At 40.5% G+C, this 20,861-nt stretch overlaps 1 protein-coding gene across 1 annotated transcript; it reads left to right on the top strand.

Moving 5' to 3' along the window:
* Nucleotides 1–301: 301 nt before the first annotated feature.
* On the top strand, nt 302–20,527 carry fra10ac1 (FRA10A associated CGG repeat 1). The gene is made up of 14 exons (XM_084937700.1): nt 302–397; nt 2,471–2,550; nt 2,749–2,841; nt 3,074–3,119; nt 3,290–3,366; nt 3,556–3,639; nt 3,789–3,873; nt 6,091–6,136; nt 14,642–14,755; nt 16,387–16,429; nt 16,849–16,982; nt 17,822–17,872; nt 19,276–19,360; nt 19,989–20,527. The coding sequence occupies exons 1-14, from the start codon at nt 380–382 to the stop codon at nt 20,029–20,031; spliced, it is 999 nt and encodes a 332-aa protein (XP_084793826.1). The 5' UTR covers nt 302–379; the 3' UTR covers nt 20,032–20,527.
* Nucleotides 20,528–20,861: the final 334 nt, after the last annotated feature.

The following is a 20,861-nucleotide window of genomic DNA, read 5'->3' as shown; positions in this document are numbered from 1 at the left end:
TAGATTATTCATCTCACCTGGTGACGCTGACTTGCCCCCTGATAAATGGCTAATTAGATAAATTAGGTGATGGACAAACTGATAAATTAGAAAAGAATTAGATGCCCGATTAAAGAAACTGTTATCAGCCAATTACACTTACACAGAATTAGACTTTAGAGCCTCGTTATTGACTACAAACCAATGTAAGCTTTAAAATCATAGAAAAAAAGGAAATGATAAATTATTCTTGGACTTATTTCTTGATTTTTCTCAGATTCTTCTAAATATAATTCGTTAGGTCTGCGTCATCATACCGCGACTTACTTCCTACGTCATCACATGGCGATTACATTTTGTAAACAGTCAGCGGCAGTTCATAGGGAGAAAAAAAGAAGCCATGGATGATCTTGTGAAGGTAAACTTTTTATACATGTGATATAGTCGCGTCTCTTCTTTTGCAAACAAGGCTGTGAGGACGTGTTCGCGTATTTGTTAGCAGCCAGTTATCCCCCTCACAGATACGTGTGTCGGTGCTGCCTACTAACGCCGTGTTGGTTCGTGACTGCTTCACTGGTCACAGTCAGGGATGAGCGGTGTCTGTGGCGCGTGACAGGTCCAAAGCGGTCAAAGCACGAGCTAAAGCGCGTGCCTGCGTGAAATTCACAGCAGTCAGAGTCGTCGTGCACCTGCTACAGTGTCATAGCTCGTTTCTGATGACGGGACCTCCAAAATATCTCACTTTGTTCACTATTTCATCCATCATTGAGCACTTGCTCTGCCACACTGAGTGAAGGAAAGCTGCTGCAATAGTCTCTCGTTGTAGGAGTTACTCCAATTGTCTTCTTTTAGCCAGACATTTGGTGACTTTGAGAGATAAATTACACAAAAACAATATTTTTTACATCATTAAAATGTGATTTCCGATTTCTGGGTGTGTTCTATGGGTAATATCGTTGCTTATATTGATAAATAGACTGCAGCCAAAAGGATTTCTGAAGGGGTTACATATAACATAAAGAAATTACCTGTTTTTAAAGTATTTTTTATGACTCTGCATTATTGTACCAACCTTTTGATCAATATTATTATCAATACAGACCGTTCTGGCCACTTTAAATGTCTTTATATAGGTATTTTTGTTATATTTGTTGCACTTTTATTGCTACACCCAAGGCAGGATCTTTCTTGACAAAGACATTTTTAATGTCAAGGAAACTTTTCACATGGATAAATAAAGGCTATATAAAATTTACATTTCCAAATATTGATTGCAGCTTCTACTTGTGACAGGAATGTGTTTTCTGGATAGAAATGACTTGATATCATCGAGCTATGCAGACATGTTTGACAGATTACAGGCCAACCGGATATTATGTTTTTTCAGCAGACGATCACTTTTGGGGCAAGACACTGGGTCAAATTCATCCCATATCCATTAAGATGGACTTTTAGATCAACCAGTCTGGGTTAAATAAATGAAGAGATGATTTTATGGAAGCTCGAAACATTCATGAGACATGAGAACTGTCTGTGTTCCCACTAAATTTGGAGGCCGGCACTTGTGGAATAAAATAGAATGGGATCATTCTAGTTTTTATGTTTTCATGTCTTAAGTCTATTGGACAATTATGTGATAATAGATGCTTTTCTCCAAAAAACAGTGTTGTGGATACCTAAAAACCTAACAATAAAATCACTCTCCTACTCTCTGTTTATTCATGTCAGACAGGACACTTGTAGACAGTTATTATGAAGGAATGCTTGGCCTGAGACAAAATTGACCTGGATCAAACTATAAAGGCATAGAATATGTTCTAGTTAACTTAAACCTGACCTGTTATGCTTCCTGTTTTCTTTCTTTTCCGTTATATTTATTCCCTTACAGTATTAAATATGATTAATGTTTGAAAGAATGAGGTGAGACTGCTGCAGCCGAGTTTCTGTTTTATTTTTTCCCCCACCTTTGGGTCTCTATGGTGTGAAAGTGAGGAGCCATCTATAATATGGTTAATTTAAGCACATAGGAGCTCAGTCCACCTGCTGTTTGAACCCATTCTTTATCAACAATCAAAAGAAAGTTGACTTAAACTGATGGGGTCTTAAGAGGAGAGTCTGTTTTGTTTCAGATAGAGAAAGCACTGATCAGAGGAAATATGCAAAAATGCCCTCCCTCATTCAGAAATGCATACTTTAATGGTTTTATGTATATATATATATATATATATATATATATATATATATATATATATATATATATATATATATATATATGTGTGTGTGTGTGTGTATATGTGTGCAGCAGATGTTAATACACAGTGTCATGTTTACTCTAAGATCAGTCATTACCCTATTTGTGTCACACGTTGCAATGCATGTCTCACAGTTAGGATGTACAGTACAAGCGTATGCATGCATTTTTTAACTAATATGCCTAATTTTGCCAGAAAGTGTGTGGATGATTCACAAATCACTTCCTGTGTTTCCTCAGGTTCACGGGGGCGGCGGTTATGACTCTGACTTCAGTGATGAAGATGGACAGGGAGAGTCCTCACAGAGAGGCCTTAAAAGGTCAAATGAAGGCTAAAGAATTATTTAGGCTCAATGATACTTTTTCGCTTTATTCACATTTGGCTCAACTGAACTCCTAGTACTGTATCTGTGCTGACCAAATGAGATGGGATTGTACAGACGATAATACGAATAAACACAAGTGTTTTTAATCCATTTTTTTCACAAGCTTTCTGCTATTATGTGTACCTTCTACAGGAAACATGAGGAGGAAATCTTACAGAAGCCGTTTCAGAAAGGTCGCCACTCTAAGGTGGCTCACCGCAGCTTGCACTCAAATGAAGTGGACAGGTATGGTGACTAATAGCAGATCGAAGAAGTACTAATAGCTTTTAGCTGCTCGCATTTTACCTATGCACACTACAGTTAATGTCACTTCTTATGGGCCAATCTGTTTAAATGCTCTCAGTGGATTGTTTTTACTTTGCAAGCTATCACACATTATCTTGTTTTGTTTTTTTGTTGTTTTTTTTTTTGATAAAAATGCATCATTTATATTTATATGTTTTTTTGTTTTGTTTAGAGAAGAAGCCCGGAACAGACGAGCCCATCTGATATCCATGAACGCCGTATCCTTTCTTAATTTATCATTTCTTTCGGCTGTGAGTAGACGACGAAGAGGCTGATGAAACGTAACTTTTTAAGATATTAAAATGTGATGCGGTAGGAAATTTTAGGCTGTTTACAGTTGCAAAAGTTAACATTGAACAACAGAATGACCTTAAGCAGATGTCTCCAGTTTGAGCGGCACAAGAAGTTTGTCGGTGATTACATACTGTACTACGGGGGACAGATGGTTGACTTCAAGCGCTCAGCGTGAGTAATCTTACTCACAGTCAACTCTGGGGAACAGTCAGCTTCTGTCACTCCAGGCAAAATAATGACAATATGTCTATACATCACTGCAATCCAGTTAATCATTTCATTAAAATTGATAGTTGCAGAAGTTGTTTTTCGGTTTATGCGCGCTCATAAACTTTGTCATTTTACATTTATTCCCCGTAGAGCCAAGGACAAAACAGATCTAGACGTGCTGCGTGAAAACCATCGTTTCCTCTGGAGGGATGAGGACGAGGAGGACATGACATGGTGATCAACTTAGTGGCATCAGTAATAATGAATTAGTTTTTTACCTGTTCAGTTCTCTTCTGAAAAGTCTATACGTTACACTAGAAGTTAGTTAATGATGTGTGTGCTGATTTTCTTAGTTGCTTGTGGGGTGTTTTTTTCTGTGGCAGGGAAAAAGAATTGGCCAAAAAGTATTATGACAAGCTGTTTAAAGAATACTGCATAGCTGACCTCAGCAGATACAAGGAAAACAAGGTGAGAGGAATGGAAATATAATTGATTTCTTACCAATTTTTAAACAGTAATACAGCTTATGTAAAGCAGTTTCTGTAGTATGATATGATAGCATTTTTGAATATTTGAAAGCATTTAAAAATTGTCATATAAAAAAAGGCAGTTTCACGCAAGGTGCAGGAATTAAAACCTTAAATTACAGTTCAAATGAAGGTAGCACTTCATGATACCATTCTTAATAAATTATACATTTATAGTTAAATAAACTTTAGCGTAAAGTTGATATAAAGTGAATGCTAATGTTAGCTCATCATGAGTAATAGTCATGTTACTTATGTAGTTTTATTTATTGCACTATATCAAAGAATGGATTATAATTACAGTCTGACAACTTAAGCACACATGACATTTACTATACTATAGTAAACTACATGTGTCAGTTATTACCAAAAGGTAATGCTTGTGGTTTTTGTACTAAAGTTTAATTACTAATAAGTGAGCCCGTCCTTATTACTGAGGTCTCAAGTTTAGCCCCCTATAGCATGCCTTAGTAACACACTTGGGCCATTATTTTCCCCAAAATCTAACCAAGCAGCCAGTTAAAATCAAAGTAAACAGAAGGTAAAACAGGGAAAGGATCAGGACACAACTCCAGGTTCACAGTGTTGTGACTGCTTGCACAGTTAGGTTCAGAATCTGTTGGAGAGACAGAGGCTTTCCTCTGAACGTCACAGCAGTTGCCTTTAAATCAAACACTCAAGATCTGATGGAAGTGTCGACTTCAGCTTTAATTCGGAGGCTTTTACACAAATGTTTTCATTTCTTTTATGCAGAGTCTCTCATATTCGGAGGATCAAAATTAATTGGACAAACTGACATCATTTTAAATATAAATATTGTTTTTAATACTTGGACGAAACTCCTTTAGAGTCCATGACTGCCTGAAGCCTAGAACCCACTGATGTCACCAAATGCTGTTTCTATTCTTGAGATGCTCTCCCAGGATTTTACTGTAGCCTCCATGGGTTGCTGCTTGTTTGTGAGTCTCTCTGCATTTAGCTTTATCTTCATTAAACTGAAAAACGTGCTGCATTGAGTGGAGAGCAGATGAAACTCTCAGGGTGCTTTTGCACCATACTTTGGGTCATTATCCATTTGTTCTGTGAAGCACTGTCAAAGCCATCTTCTGTGGGTCTTTCAGGCTTTTTAGTGTTGTTGAGCTGTCCACTACTCCTAAACTTTCTACTGTCCCCCTGATAGGTTAATGTTATTTTTTGTCAATTAAAATAAGTCTACAGATCAGTCGCATCTCGATTGTTTGATTTCAAATCCACTCTGGTGGTATACGGAGTCAAAACTACAAAAATTATGAACCGATTTCTAAATCCTAGAAATCGATTTATCACTGACGCGGCTACATGTGCTATAAGATAACATTACAGTGCCCGTCGACACCTCAGCAATCAGCGTTACAAGGACCTGCTCCAGTATCCCAAAAAAGATTACACTAATTATCCCTGCAGTGTTGCCATGTGTAAAGGTTAATATTACCTAAGTCTCACTAATCTCCATAATAGCGAGCCCATTTTAGCCTGAAGTTGGGGGTATGATGTGTTCTGGTGCTCTGCTCTGTCTCCAGTGATCGCTGAGCCTTTTTGGAGCGAGGCCAACGTTTAAAACTGATGAAAAGTGGCACATGTGTGGCCCAGCTCAGTATCTCCTGCATTTGTGCTGATGAGTTTTCTGTGCACACATCTCTTTTACGCTTACACCTCCGACATGGCGCACAATACAGAATACCTGGAATTATCTATGTTTATCGGAGGCACTGTAGGTAAATTGAAACATTTCAATTTAAAAAGTCCAAGCCGCTCAACACTAAAAAGGTTGTGCACTTGATTTATTCACTAGTTATTCTAAAACGCCTGCGAGTTGCAATACGTCGGGTCAAAAGGACACCACTTACTATAGATGTGTTTACATTAACAAGTTAATGTGCATGCACAGCATTTAATAATAAGAGTGCATGGGTGAATAAACACAAATATATGCAGTCCTTATATTCTCAGTTCTTTTTCTGATCCAACTGCCTTTGAAAACTAATAAGCATTAAAAGGTGGGGACAACACAGCTATGGCTTGCAAGCTATATGGATGGAAAAGTGATCTGATGCATTAGTCGGTTTCGTGTATATGATTTTGCTCATTTATGCTCATTTAAAAAATCTGTGCCCAACAGTTTGGATTTCGATGGCGGACAGAGAATGAAGTCGTCTCTGGAAAAGGTATGGCATACACCTGTTATATGCTTGCATGTTCCTGCTAATGTTGCTGTGTCGAGCACTTGCATTTGATTCGTAGTGAGAATAAGGAAGAGAATAAGATGGAAAACAGCCTGGAGAGGTGGAGGTATGCTCTGGGGAGAGGAGGGATGCAAGTCAGTTGAAGCAACACAGAGTAGGTGTGTGTGTGTGTGTGTGTGTGTGTGTGTGTGTGTGTGTGTGTGTGTGTGTGTGTGTGTGTGTGTGTGTGTGTGTGTGTGTGTGTGTGTGTGTGTGTGTGTGTGTGTGTGTAAAGGGGACAGGTGCAACAGTCATGCTGCAAGGAGCAAAGGTAGTGAAGGTAGAATAAAATACCTGGGGTCAACCATCCAAAATAATGCAGAGCTCACAGGGTGGAGTGGGTGGAGACGAGTGTCAGGGGTGATTTGTGACAGAAGGAAGAACGAAAGGTAGAAAGAAGCCAAGCTGGAGATGCTTATATTTTTAAATGGGAGTTATCAGGATGGACAAGATTAGAAATTAGGCACTTTATATTGTAAGGTAAAGACCCTACAATAATACAGTAATACACAATATTAGCCTCCTAAGACCCGAACTCTTCCACGACATGCATTTTTAATTTCTCTTTGGTATTTGGGCTGATTGGGGCCCGATGAGTGTAAAAACAAAGAATTACCAGATTTTATTTATTTTTTACCTTATTTTTGTTTTTAAGAAAAATAAGAGCCACATATGAGGATATTCATTTAAAATTTTGATAGAACAGTAGCAGTATAATGTCCTCGTAAGTGGATATCAGGCCCTTGTAGAGCAAAATTGAGTATTTGGGTCTAAATAACCCACATATGTAGGTCCTAGGAGGTTAATAATATCAGACTAATCAGACTACCCCCTTTGAGCAAGGCGACGGTGGGACGGGAAAAACTCCCGCTTAACAGGAAGAAACCTCCAGCAGAACCAGGCTGTGGGAGGGGAAGCCATCTGCCACGACTGGTTGAGTGAGGGGAGGAAGACAGGAAAGGCAGCATGTAGGATATGCAGGGTGGTGGTGGTGATAGGGTGAAGGGAGGAAGATGATCTGCTGTGACGACCCCTAAGGGGAGAAGTGATCTTAAATTGCAGTAAAAAGCATATTTGTTGAGCAAAGAGATCCGATTTAATCAAGAGGCCGGAACCGAATCCTTATTACATAATATTCTATGTAATGCTGACATAAAGTCCGGATTCAGGGAGGTGTTGGAAAACGGGATATTTTAAATACTATTTGTGACGTTTTTGCTTGCAGTGATGCTCTAAATTCACATTTTAGTGAACCTCAGTGAACCATAGTGAAGTGGGATTATAGCTTTCTCACCCACACTTCACATCCTTCTCCACTAGATGGAGACAGAGATAAAGACAATTCACACAGCAGTACATCACCTATGATTGGTGCTTCCCCTCAGGAGTCTCTCCACATGTCAGGCTCTTTAAAAAAATCTGCCTGCTGCAATTTGGTTTGACTTTATGGCTTTCCAGAATGGCGTCATAAATCTTTAAACAATTTGACCTTTCATCTGAATTTTCTTTCCGTGTTTGCTTGTGGCTTCCCATCTTAAGCAGCCGCGGATTAATCTGTCCATTGATACCCAACACTGTAGCTTTCTGATAGCGCTGGACTAGCTTGATGGTTTGGCAGTGGTTCCATGATTACTGTTGCTATTATTGCTCAGGATTAGTACAACACCTCTCTGTCTACCGCTGCGTTTGTGTGACAGTGGTATTTATAAGTTTACCTGGAAGGACAATAGCTGCTGCTCAGCAAGGGAGCCTGCCTTGACAGCTCATTAAACAAGTGAGCTTCACACACATACACAATCTCATATACACACATACACATATGCAGAGTCATTTAACATTTAAATTATTATTATAATTATGTTTATACCAGTACAACCTCACAAACACACAAACAGCGTGTCTGGGAAAGCTGACTAAACCAATATGTTGTTCCGGATTAAGACAGTGTAATCTTGAACTGACAGTTCAAGCCATGTAGCAGTACTCTACAGGAAGTGGGATTAGAATAGGTCAGATGCACTGCACTTTAACTGCCTCAGCTGTGATTTGTGGACATTAATAATTACTAGAGACATGCTCCTTAAGTACTGTTTAGAGCATGGGACTCTAAACCCTCTCCAGTGAGATCAATACTAAATAAATTCTGTAAGTTGGGCCTGACGCCCCCGTTCAGACGTGAAGAATACACTGGTGCAAGTCTTTGTCATGGATTGAGTATAACAGGAGTTTGATTTGATTTGTAAGCTGATATAGAGTGTCATCAATCACAGACACTTGAATCTTGGCAACAATCTGTTGGCGAGTCATCAACGTGAAAGTTTTTGATTTATTGTTCAATTACCAGCAGTTCCACTTGGACTAAGTGTTGCTAGTCCGAGCTCGTGTGTAGTACTGCTTCCCGTCAATTAAACTGATCTTGTACCACCTCCGATGGCCACGTTTTACTTTTGCTCTGGCATGAATACCTTTTTTGGAAACCATCCCCTTATCATCGCTGCTTTCTGTGCACCTCAGATCATGCTGGTGGATAATGCTGACTAGTCTCCATCCAATAAGGTTGGATCACGAAGAACACTGACCTTTCTTTTCATTGCTATAGTGTTATATTGGATCAAGGAGTGCACAGTACCAAAAGGTTTCATTCTCTCTTCTTTTTGGGGGGGATCACAGGTTATCCTCCCACTGGAGTCTTGCTGCAGATTTTTTTTGAAGAATGAGATGTGCTTCTAGTCCTTGCTGATAACTTTCTTTTTCTCATCTCGGTGCCTTTATACTTCTGAAAATTCCACATGAATTCCTGTAGTTGAATATAAGAGAAAGCTACAAATGTCTCATATTAACAGATCTTAAAGGTACCTTCTTGGTTTTCTTTTTTTTTCTAAACAGAAGTTGTCATTTGTATTTGGGAGAGTAGCATGAAAACTTCTAGAGTTATACTTGGTTGCATACAAGCGAGTATAACTGTGGACTGTGGCTTTCCATGGAGGGCACATGGACATGTATTCACCCTCTGCCTATGAAATAGATATGATACCATTGCAATAGTGACATATTCATATAAACAATGAGCAAAGTTTCAGAAAATGAGGTGAGACTGCTATGAACATCTTTTTTTTTTTCGTGCTCTTGACTGCAAACACACAAGCATGAACCACTTGCTGTTCATTTTTAAATATGCGGGGCAGCCAATCAGAAGACAGTTACTTTAAAGTTCAAGAATAAAAACATAAACAAAATAGCTGAGGCTAGGTGGGCCTCCTGTCAGGGTACACACTGACACAGCAGGAGTTAGGTTTGACCCAGCTCCTGCTGACTTGGAATAAATGCCACTGGTAGCCGATGTGAAGCCACTTTTAGCTTGCACTGTGGCATGACTATTGTTAAGCATTATACTACTGTCACACTTCAATGAGTGGTTGAAGATTGGCAAAACAAAATTAGGGCCAGGTCTGCGACTGCTTGCAATCACTGGCGTTAAAACCACATTTAGATGTTATTAGTTTGCAATTGATTGCATGCAATTGCTAACTTGACCCCAATCTGTTTATGATAATAGGGCAATGAACTGTGTTGTATTGCAAAAATCTGCTGTTTAGACACAGAAATTGATGTTTCTAGCATTCAGAGTTTAGCCAGAAATTCCTCTACAAGTGTTATATAATATCAAATTAAAATTACTGCTGGGATCTGCTAAGTCAAGTCAACTACTGTAAAGCTGTTCTCACTGGCGCACATTGCCAATAATCAGCTGGGGTCAATCTGTCTGCGTTTGTAAATGAGATTATTTGCAAACCTTCACCAATCTGTCACAGAGAGTCACAATCAGTCACAGTCAGTCTGCAACTGTTTTGAGACAAGTTGCCTCCCAACTGGCAACCTATGCAACTGTTTTGCGTTTGAAAGCTGTCGACCACACGCTGTGGGTGTTGCAGGCTCAAACTGTGGGCGACCAACTGATCACTGCAGCAACTTGCAGTGAAAAAATTCAGTGCAGTTAACAGGCAACCACAGATTGGTTGATTTAATTATTTTACGGTCGCAAAAAGGGTGCCACGACATGCTGATTTAGTTGATATGATAATCAGTTTCCTTTTTTGGGCTTTTCATTGTTTGGTGTCACATTTTTACTTATTTCATTTTGCTCTGTCCTGGATTTTCTTCTGTTTGCTTATCTAAACGTTTGATCCTTACTCTGCTCCATCTACATTTATTTGTTGTTGTCAGGTTCATATAAAGCAATTACTCCACCCTTAAATGAGCAAATTCAAATAATGTTATATACTATTCTACATCCTGGTGGTTTCCTTTCAATTTAAATAAAACAAAAGTGACAAGCCAATTTAATTTAAGGGGTGAGATCATTTCTGTTGCTTTAAATGATTCCTTCGGCTCGGCCTGTGTTCTAGGCAGGCTTTGCACGTAGTAAGTATATCCTGCTGGGCTCTCATTTGCCAGACAAAATACACCAGCTCCAGAGAAGTAACTGAGTGTATTTTAAGTGTGAGAAGTGGAAGCTCATTATCCGACAGTGCTCAAAGCTTTCAGAGTTTCCCAGTCTAACAGCGGCCGGTGTCACTGTCTCCATTCCTATTGTTTCAAAGTGTGAGTGTCAGAGTGCACCCTACAAATGTCAAAATTTGAATATTTCTCTGTGGTTTAAAGAGGGACACATAGATGTAACACAGATATTCTTGTGCAGATAGAGTATAGAATGCTTTCATAGTACTTTGCAATGCTATTTAGTCTGAGCACTGAACTCAAAGTCATCGTGGAAGACAGACCCCATAAAAAAAAACAGGCTAAACCTGATCAAGCATCAGGGGTGGGAGTGGGTGGTCAGAGAAGCATCCATCTGATTCCTAGTTACATTTCCAATATTTGAAAAGTCTGCCTGAGGGAACCATATATTTTCCACAGGCTGCACTTTTATTGAAGGCATTTCACTTTGGGAATAGGTAAGGTTAGAGTCCTGGTGAGTATCAAGATTTAGCTGAAAAACAACAGCGGATGCAGACACTCACAGTGACCACCTGAAGTCTGCATGCTCACAAGCTTTTCAGTCACTAAATGATCTGAAGGGTCATTTTGGGCTGGGGCAGATCTGTTTGAGTTATTTAAGAGTACAGTACAGTCTATGTATCTTTGAACAGAGTCAGCTCACTGTGCAGCAGTAGAAGCTGTTGCATGTGACAAGCAGCTTTGTGATGATCGTGATATTTGCTTTTGCTTACAGCCCTGACCCTAAGAAACAGGAGTTGACGTGTATCATCTCTCTGTCTGTTTGTCTTATGGCAATAAAGTCCGCCTGCCAGCATCTCTTCATCTCTATTCATCAGTCTGTTTGCTGCCTCTTAGGAGTAGCAGTCTAAGCAGCCTCTCTCTCTCTCCGCTAACATCCTCCAGCTCATCCGGGCGGGGGACACAAAGGTGTTCCCAAGCCAGCCGAGAGAGCATGTCTTAGATGTGCCCTCGCCTAGGAGGCGCCCAAGATGCCAAACGACCTCAACTGGCTCCATTTAATAATGAGAAGTACCGGCTCTACTCCGAACCTTTCCCGAATGACTGAGCTCCTTACCTTATTTCTAAGGGAGAACTCAGCCGCCCTTCAAAACCAATTACTCGATCTCATTCTTTTAGTCACTACCCAGAGCTCGTAGCCATAGGTGAGGGTGTGAACATAGCTCAACCAGTAAATCGACAGCGTCGCTGTTTTCACCACAAGCGACTGCTACAGCGCCCGCATCACTGCTGACACCACACCAGTCCGTCTGTCAATCTCCCGCTCCACCCTCCCCTCGCTTGGGAACAACTCCTCCACTTGGGGCACCAACTCGTCCAGACCCAGAGTGGGCACTCCACCTTTATCTGGCGTCACACTTGGAGGTGCTAATTCTCATTCCCACTGTCCTCACAAGTGACCTCGAACCGTTCCGCTGCGAGTTTCACGCCACCTTCTCATGAAGCCAACATAGCCTGATAATCCACAAAACACAGAGATGAGATCCTGAGCCCACCAACGCAGAGACACTCCGCAACCTGGCTGTGCCTAGAAATTCTGTCCATAGAAAATCAAAATCTCTTCATCTTACTAATTAAAAAGTAAAAGAAAACAAACTACAAGCATTGGTATTTGTGATTTTAAGAAAAAGTTTTTATGGGATTGATGTGTTAGACTTTTAAGTGTGTTCAGTGACTTCGCTCAGCTGGATGCCTGCCAAGAGCAATTACTGTCCATGTTTGTGCTCGGTTGGTTGTGTCCTGTAAATAGTTTTTCATAATAGTGGTCCTTTGGCTGCAGGGGATTTTTAATGAATAATTTTTTTAAATTTTTTACTGCAGCACCGCTAGTGACCACAGGGAAAAATGAACAGCAAGACTAAGGTGTGGTTCTGTGTGCAGCTCTGCTAATGTGTGTTCCACACGGTGCTAATCTAAGTTAATTGGCTCCCTTGTTGTAGCTTCACATGAAAGTGGATTGGATCTTTTTTTGTCTAACCCAGCGTGGCACGTCTGGTCTGATAGCAATCCCTTTGATAGAAGGGGAAAAAACCCAGACAAATGTGTCATTTCGCATCATCGTGTGGACTTGGCAGTTATCCAAGAGTGAATAAAAAGTGAATGCACGCTAGTTCAGGTCACTCCCTTTGACATCATCCAGTCAGTGTTAATCGTGCACCCATCTGTCCTGTGGTAGTTATCCGTCTTGATCTCGGGTCACTGGCTGGTGGCATTATTAACCAATGACGTAGGAGGACCGGAGTTTCCTCTCCTAACTGGATTCATCAGCTTTTTTCTTTTTCTCTTTCATGTGGCACGTGAGGCTCACCTGATGTGTAAAAAAAAATACCTGGCACCTCTCAACAGTTGAAATCCTTCTTTTCTTTCATCAGAAAACCCGATATAGCCCGCGTCCATCCGTCAGTTTTTTTTAAAAGCTTACCGCAGTTGGCTTTGGGTAAAAAGAAGCGGTGTGCCACCCCGGTCAGGCCACCACTCCATCATTGTGTATAAAACTTGTTTTATAAAACAGCAATTCTCTCTGCATCCCAGTTTTTTGTTTTAAACCGGTTTTCCAAATACAGTACCGGGGACTTGTTGTAAGGTTTCAAGTTTGAAATTTTTGGGCCTAGGGACTGAAAACTATCAGAAATACGTTGACAAACTGCTTCCTGGCCTTGATTGTATTTAGTTTTTGACATTTATTTGTCAAAGAAATTGCCTGGAAACAGATTTATATTGGCTCCACTCTCCCAGGGTCACATTTGTGTGTAGCTGGAGGGCTCCACACATTCGAACGCTCCATGTTGTAACCTTCGAATAAATCACATTCTTTTCTGTTTTACACTGAGCTGCTTCTCAAAGGGAGCAAGGGGAATCAGAATGATGTTCAAGGGCGCTTCTTTATTTTTAATATGCAAAGCAGAACCTTTTAGAGACTGTCTTTACACATGTTACGTCCGGCTTTAACAACAGATAAGAAAATCATTTTTTTTTCATAGGCATCATGATCGTCATTGAGGTCACAGGAACAGGATATGCTGACATTTTCGAGTAATATAAATACTTTTAGTGACATCCTGACGTTCTCTGTGACATCACCGAGGAGTTGATATTTGTGTTTTTGACTGGAAATTGTTGGATTCTTTCACGGGTCTCTTTTATAAGTACAGAGTCTTCCCCTGACACATAAACTCAAGTAAACCTCATTTGAACCGTAGCCAGAAGTGTCTTCTTCTAAGCTGACGTCACTGGATCTTAATCTCATACAGCACGTGAAGAGAGAGTCCGCCCTATGGCTCAAAGTGGCCCGAGTCCACGAGCCCTGCGTCATCTCACCTGAATGTTTACAGAGTCGCAATCCTTTCCAGGTGAGGGCAGGCATCACTTTCCTCTCACGGAGTTAGGAATTCGTGCCAAGACTGGATGGCTCTGACGCATTCGCTCCCTCTGCTGCAATCTGGAGGAACCCCGGAGACCAGATCAATGCCACCTTAAGCTCCTCTGGGGATAACAGGCAGCCTGTACAGCGGCTGGAGGGAGGCCTGAAGGGATGAGACGAGGGGAAGAAAGGGAGATGAGAAGGAGAAAGGGGATAAGGAGGAAGGGGTGTAGAGATAGACTGCGGTGGGTAAAAGTGAGCAGCAGGGTTTGAAGGTTGCCTGACAGAATCTTTTTGGAGATTCTTAGTCTGTGTCACTACTAAAACACATCCTTTTTATTCTGTTCGCTTTTCTAGTGTAAAGGTTTGAATTTCACACGAACATTCATCATAAGTTGCCTGCAGTTCATTCGAGCCCTCACTCAGTAATTATATCAATTAAAAATGCATTTCTTTGCTGGTCTTCTTCATGAATTGGTGTTAACAAGAAAGCTTACAAAAAAAAGCAGACATGAGTGTAAACATGTGAAATATTCAGATTTGTACATGTGAGCTTCTTCACGTTCCAGGTCAGTTCCAGTGTGGAAACAAGCGCTGCGAGAAGGAGGAAGGCCTCAAAAGCTGGGAGGTGAATTTTGCCTACGTTGAACACGGGGAGAAGAGAAACGCACTGGTCAAACTCAGTAAGGAAAAAAAGAAGAGAATTATCTCTTTATTTTATAGCCTCATTTTTTGGAAAAGGTGTGGCTGTGGCCCAGCAAATGGTCCCTATCTATGACCTTAGTCATAATAATCCCCCTTCAGGTTATTATACTGCTGAAAATAATTACTGTAGTTGGAGGAGTCAGTTAAGCAGGAAATGAAAGACTCTTTTAACAAGCTGGTCTTACAGGTCACATCCAGGTTCTTTCTCCTCACAAGAAAAAATCCCACTTTGTGCCAAATTAAAATTCATTCTTTAGACAGTCCCTATTGTTTAAACAGTAATGAAACGTGATTTGGCAACCCCAGTGCCTCAGCTTTACTGGACAAATATAATCCATAAGGATGATGATGCATTGGTTCATGAGCAGAGTTATTATGAATCTTTTTTTTGTGTTTTGGGAGAAAAACGAGCTCCACCGGGTTCTTTCGTGCTTTCTTCTCTGTATTTTATACACAGATGATTCGTTTTTATCAACAGCATTCCCTTTGTATGTGCGCAATACTGTTATATACTGCTGAGCAAAAATCTTGAGCCACCGCTCTTTTCTTTATATGTAGCGAGGAAAATGGGTCCATAGATCTATTAAAAATGTGCAAAAAAGAGAGAGTTTGTACAGTTCTAACAAGCTTGAAAGTCAATATTTAGTGTGACCACCTTTATTCTTCAACACAGCCTGAGCTCTCTTATTCAGGCTTTCTTCTCTTTTCTTTAAGTAGTCTTCACGAATAGTTCTCCAGGCTTCTTGAAGGACATTCAAGGCTCTTCTTCAGATGTTGGCTGTTTTTGTTCTGTTCTCTGTCCAGATCATCCCTTTCCTTTTGTCCAGTTTGATCAATTTTTTTTTAAGGACACATTGCATAACATGCTGGGATATGCCAAGGTTTAAGCTAATAGCTTCCAGCAAAAATATTACTACTTAAAGACTCTTAACATTTTTTTATTAGATAGCGATGGTGGAGACAGAGGAGGGAAGACGCAGCAAAGGGCCACAGGTCAGATTCGAACCCAGGCTCAAGTTACTGCGTCTTGAACGGTGTTAGCTTTGATCAAATTGTGTCATTTTTGCTTTTTTCCATCAATTCGACTAAGGAAATGACAATTAGTTATGTGTTTTTGCGACGGGATACATATTTAACGATTTTAAATCTGTCCTTTGATAAAGCTGTGTGTCATGTATAGGTACTATATTGGTTCATCGGTTGGGTGAGGTGACTTTTCCCACATGGGAATTATTCAGAGTTCAGTGTTAAATTGCTTGAAAAAAACAAACGTTCCTCTGGAAATGGAAGCTTCTTGGAAGCCAAATATAAAGAAATGAAGGGTGACCCAAGACTTTTGAAGACTCAGCACTGCATATGAATCAGGCTGAACATTTTCTCAGTGTACACCGGGGTGATGCTGCAGTTACTGTATCTTCTATAGAAGCATCATTTTCAACCACTAAATAATAGACATACAGTAGCTTAGTTTAGTAGTTACAAAAAGTGTGAGCATTAACACAGAAGCACCCTGACACTGTCACTATAATAACAATCACAGGAGTAACAGTGGATCTATTTTTAGAGCCGCTACAATAGATGTGAATATGTCATGTTGTTTCTGTTCTAGGACTTTGCCCTGAATGCTCTTTCAAACTCAACTACCATCACAAGTAAGCTGACTTTCACTTCGCCTTTTACATGAACATGTAGCTCTGTTTGCCCGTGAAGACTGATTTCTGAGAGTGCGCTCATCTGCTAAAAGTAGGCCAGGTCACCATGGACAGTCAGCACGTGTTGTTTTGTTGCATGCAGAGGTTTAGAATTCAAAACATGATTCATATCTCCTGTCTGACCTTACCAGAGTGTCATGATTTTATCACAGTTTTTTGAATCTGGAAGCAGCTGTGTGCATTATAGCGTCGCTTTAGCTGCTGAAGGATGGCTGGAAGTCTTGTATTAGATGTTGTCATTAAAGCCGCAGTTTACTCGTGTTTTGGATGTGCCATTCAACCCACACGAAGGGTTTCACGTAATAGCATTTGAAACAGTGACTTGGCTGACGGTTTGGTCAATTTGTGATTCTGTTCAGGAGGAAGGAGGTGAAAGCAAAACCAAAGACTAAAATGCTCTTGGATCAGAACCAGAAGCCAGCGAAAGCAAAAACAAAGAAGAATAAGAGATCGTCGTCACATTCGAAGAAGCACAAACACAAGAAGCACCGAGGTAAAACTCCTCTGCTCTTCTTTCTAAATAAGCTTTCATTTAAAACAGTAATAGGATGAAAAAAATACCCTTGGGAGCAACCTTGTTTGCATTATGTTCTTTGAAATTATGTAATACCAATTTTTCTTTTGTGTTTGACATTTAGTTTTTTTTGTTGTTGCCATAATTTCCATTTGATCTCATCTTATTTTATTACAAGAGCTCCAAGCTTTAAAACTGTTATTATTTGTTCTGTTTTTTCCTCTTTCACTAAATTGTTTGTGCAGCAAAAACATTCATAACTAAAAACATACAGTTTATCCTCCCCCACCACATTAAACTGGAAGTACTGCACCCATAGGTGGTGCTGTAGGAGTCAGGTTTATGTTTTTAGCAATTATGCAAAATGTGTAGCCAGCAGGGAAGTTGCATGCAGAGTGCCCTCTGGTGGACAGAATGTGCAATGTTAACGCTCATAACACAGTTGAAGGGTGTCTCTCCACTGTCGCTTTAATTTTGATTTATCGGCTGTTATAAATGGTACATGGACTAGTTCTAATATAGAGCTTTTCTGTGCCCTGACTGAGCACTCCCAGAGCTTTGTAAAACTTTGCTCATCCATTTTTTTCCATGCTTTTTCTGTGTAAGTGCTTTCTATCTAACATTTACACACATTCATCCTCCTGTGGAGGCATCGAAGAGCAACTTGGGGTTATTTAGTATCTTGCCCAAGGATATTTGGCATCAGTGTGGCCAACAGTGTGGCAAGTCATGCACGTAGTATTTTTAAAGTGTTCATTAAGGTCAGCAAAGGCCGGTAGCTGTGACTCTGATCGTTGCCTCTCTGTGTTTCTCTATAGACCGCTCCACCTCTTCCAGCAGCTCAGTGGAATTGCAAAACTCGGATAAAGGTAATGTCACGATGGCCTGATGCACACAGACCCACAAACGCATTTTTAAAAAGAGGTAGGGATGCACAGATCCCTAAACCTTTTGGTGAAATTTGCCATTTTGACATTATGATAGGTCACCTATCTTACATATCTTTTAATTTTTTCCAAATTTACAAATGTTGCACAAAACTTTTTTAGCTCTTCAATGTTGAAATCTGAGTTTATGATCTCCTTCACCTGAGCGCTGAACTGAAACTCTCCTCCAAACTTCTGCAGTGAAAGCACCCTGACACTCCCATAAGCCCTGTAGTTAATGTTATAACAGACAGCAGATCTGTGTTTTTCTCAGCATGCTTTTTGTCTCCGTTCTTTCTTTCTTTTTTCTTTTTCTTGTATGTTTTTTTTAACTTTACTGGAAACAGCATGAAGTGAGGTATGACTTTGCCCCCTTGTCCCTGTTCTGTTTGTTCAGCCAAGGTCTGGCTGGATAAATGGGTTGGTAGGTGGAGGTGTACACTCTGAGGTTATGTCACTGAGTTCCACATGCAGGTCCATACACAAAAACTCTTATGCTTTCTTTCTGCGTCACACATGCTCAAAGCAATTGTATAAGGTTGGAGAAGATTAAATTTCGGACTCTGGTATTTAGTGTAATGTATAAGCAGCACTTTCAAAGAGGGGGCAGAGATTTTTAATATCAGGGAAGCACTTTGTGCCCTAGAAACTTTATATATTAATGCCAGGGAAAATGAATGGAAAAATATGCTGCTTTGGCCCAGTATAGCATCACATAATTAGTGGCTTATGCTGATAACATATTTGTCTACTACAACCTGCCAAAACTTGTTTCTGAATAAATTTGTGAAGGAGGAAATAGGCCACGTTCTTGAAGAAGAACAATTTTTTTTTCTGCAGGGTTTAGAGTTTACTTCCTAAACATTCACTGGTTGATCAGAGGCTATATGAGTGACAAATTAAAGGAAAATGTCAACTCTTTACATTTATATTAATAAAGGGTTTCAGTGGGTGTGTTATGCGCATGGTGGAGGTGATTTGGGTCAAAACACTCCATCCACCCCTCTAACTGAGGTCTTTCTCTATTAAAGAGCTAAAGACTATCGGGGGGGTGATCGTGGCTCAAGAGTTGGGAGGTCGCCTTGTAATCGGAAGGTTGCCGGTTCGAGCCCCGGCTCGGACAGTCTCGGTCGTTGTGTCCTTGGGCGAGACACTTCACCCGTTGCCTACTGGTGGTGTTCAGAGGGCCCGGTGACGCCAGTGTCCGGCAGCCTCGCCTCTGTCAGGGCGCCCCAGGGTGGCTGTGGCTACAATGTAGCTTGAAACTGATGAGCAAAGGTTACCGGTTGACCCAGTTTTTCTTTGCTGTGAGTGCGACTGACTGCTCTCTGAAACTCTCCTACTAGACTCTGACGCTGGGGATGAGCCAGAGGACCAATCAGAAGGCGACCACTGGCGAGGACCTGCCCCTGCAGTGGAGGAAAAGTCGAGGTGAGGTTAACAGTTAGTGCTCGTTTTAAGCTTCCCGTTTGTCACAGTTACATGGGTTACTGCTGCCTATATAGCACTATGAGAGCTGCTTACATACACTGCGTAAAGCTGCTCACAAAATCTTGAACACGTTTATGTCAACTTCCACCGAGCTTTGATAGGATAATGATGGTAATGCTTCTGAGCCATTTCACTGGCAGCAAATGGCTTATTACTCAAAATATTGGCTGTGCTAGTTTGGGTTTTATAATCTGTGTAATGAATATTATTGATGTTATTTTAATGTAAAATAACGTCAGGGAGAACATAAAGACCTGCCTCTTACAAATCTGACATTCGTATAGATTGGGTTCTACTTTCAGTCAAGAAAGCGATAGTGGGTAACTTAAGTGCATTTCAGGTCTGTTTGCTTTGTTTAAAAATGTTCAGTCTCTCTTGCTTCTGCCCCTCACTGTGTATTTGTTTGTGTTCTGGATCAGTGTTGTCAACATCATTTTATGCTGTATAGAGAACTGACACTGACCGAGTTATGCTGCGGTCCCCCCATAAGAAGCATCTAACAGTTTGTGTCAGTATCATGCATGACAGGAACTTACATTTCTGTGTTTTGCTTGTTGTGTCTCTTCAGGGAGGAAGAGTTTGATGAGTACTTTGAAGACATGTTTCTTTGAATCCGCTGGAATCAGTGGCTTCCCTGCTGTGACTACACCTCTGTGTGTCTTCTGAATACTTAAAGGTGTTCTGTTTGAGTCTTGACTGTATGTAGGTTTATTTCACTGCGAGTTCCATTACTGCCAATGAAATAAACATCGTGTTTACATGGCCTGTCCCTGTCACCTCTTTATATCTGTTTTTGTTTGTTGCAAATTTTACCATTTTAATGTCCCTTTTTACGACCCAGCACATACAGGAAAGGCTCTTTTTCTTTTCAGCCGTGGAGCTTGCCCCTTGCTTATGATGCATAACTTAATTAAGTCTTAATTCAATAACCTTGTCCCCAAGTCCCATTTGCAACTAAACCTGCATATATGATTGTTTTGTGAAGTGTTGCATAAGAGTCAAACCTTCTGCTCTTTAAAAAAAAAAGGATTATCTTTAACTACAGAGGGGAACTACATGTTGCTGGGGATTAAAGACCTTGGCTTAAATAAAGGCAATTACCACATACTGCTCTGTCTGTGTCCTTTTTTACTTTCACTGTGTGATTCATGGCGATGTAAGCTAACAGGTAGTTAAGTACAGTCCACTGAGCAATAACAGCTTGTTTTGGAGTTTAGGCAGGATACGATTCAGCCTGCAGCTACACTTGTACACCTTTTCAGCTGATCAATTGTGCTGTCAAAGTCCGTTTTCTTGGATATGTTGCTTATGTTTTTCTCTCGTGATTTAGAAGTTGAAAAGTAACACCAATTTTTCGCTCTCATTGAGGAACCCAGAAAAAGTCCAGTCTGTATTCAAGTCCAAGTTTCTACAAAATTGGTTCTCCTCAAACTAAATATTG

Source organism: Perissodus microlepis, chromosome 8 (genome assembly GCF_051167445.1).
Source record: "Perissodus microlepis isolate ML-2025 ecotype Zambia chromosome 8, ASM5116744v1, whole genome shotgun sequence".
In the NCBI taxonomy this organism is placed as follows: Eukaryota; Metazoa; Chordata; class Actinopteri; order Cichliformes; family Cichlidae; genus Perissodus; species Perissodus microlepis.
The sequence above is the reverse complement of the archived record's forward strand: the minus strand, read 5'-3'. Positions and strand labels throughout refer to the sequence as shown.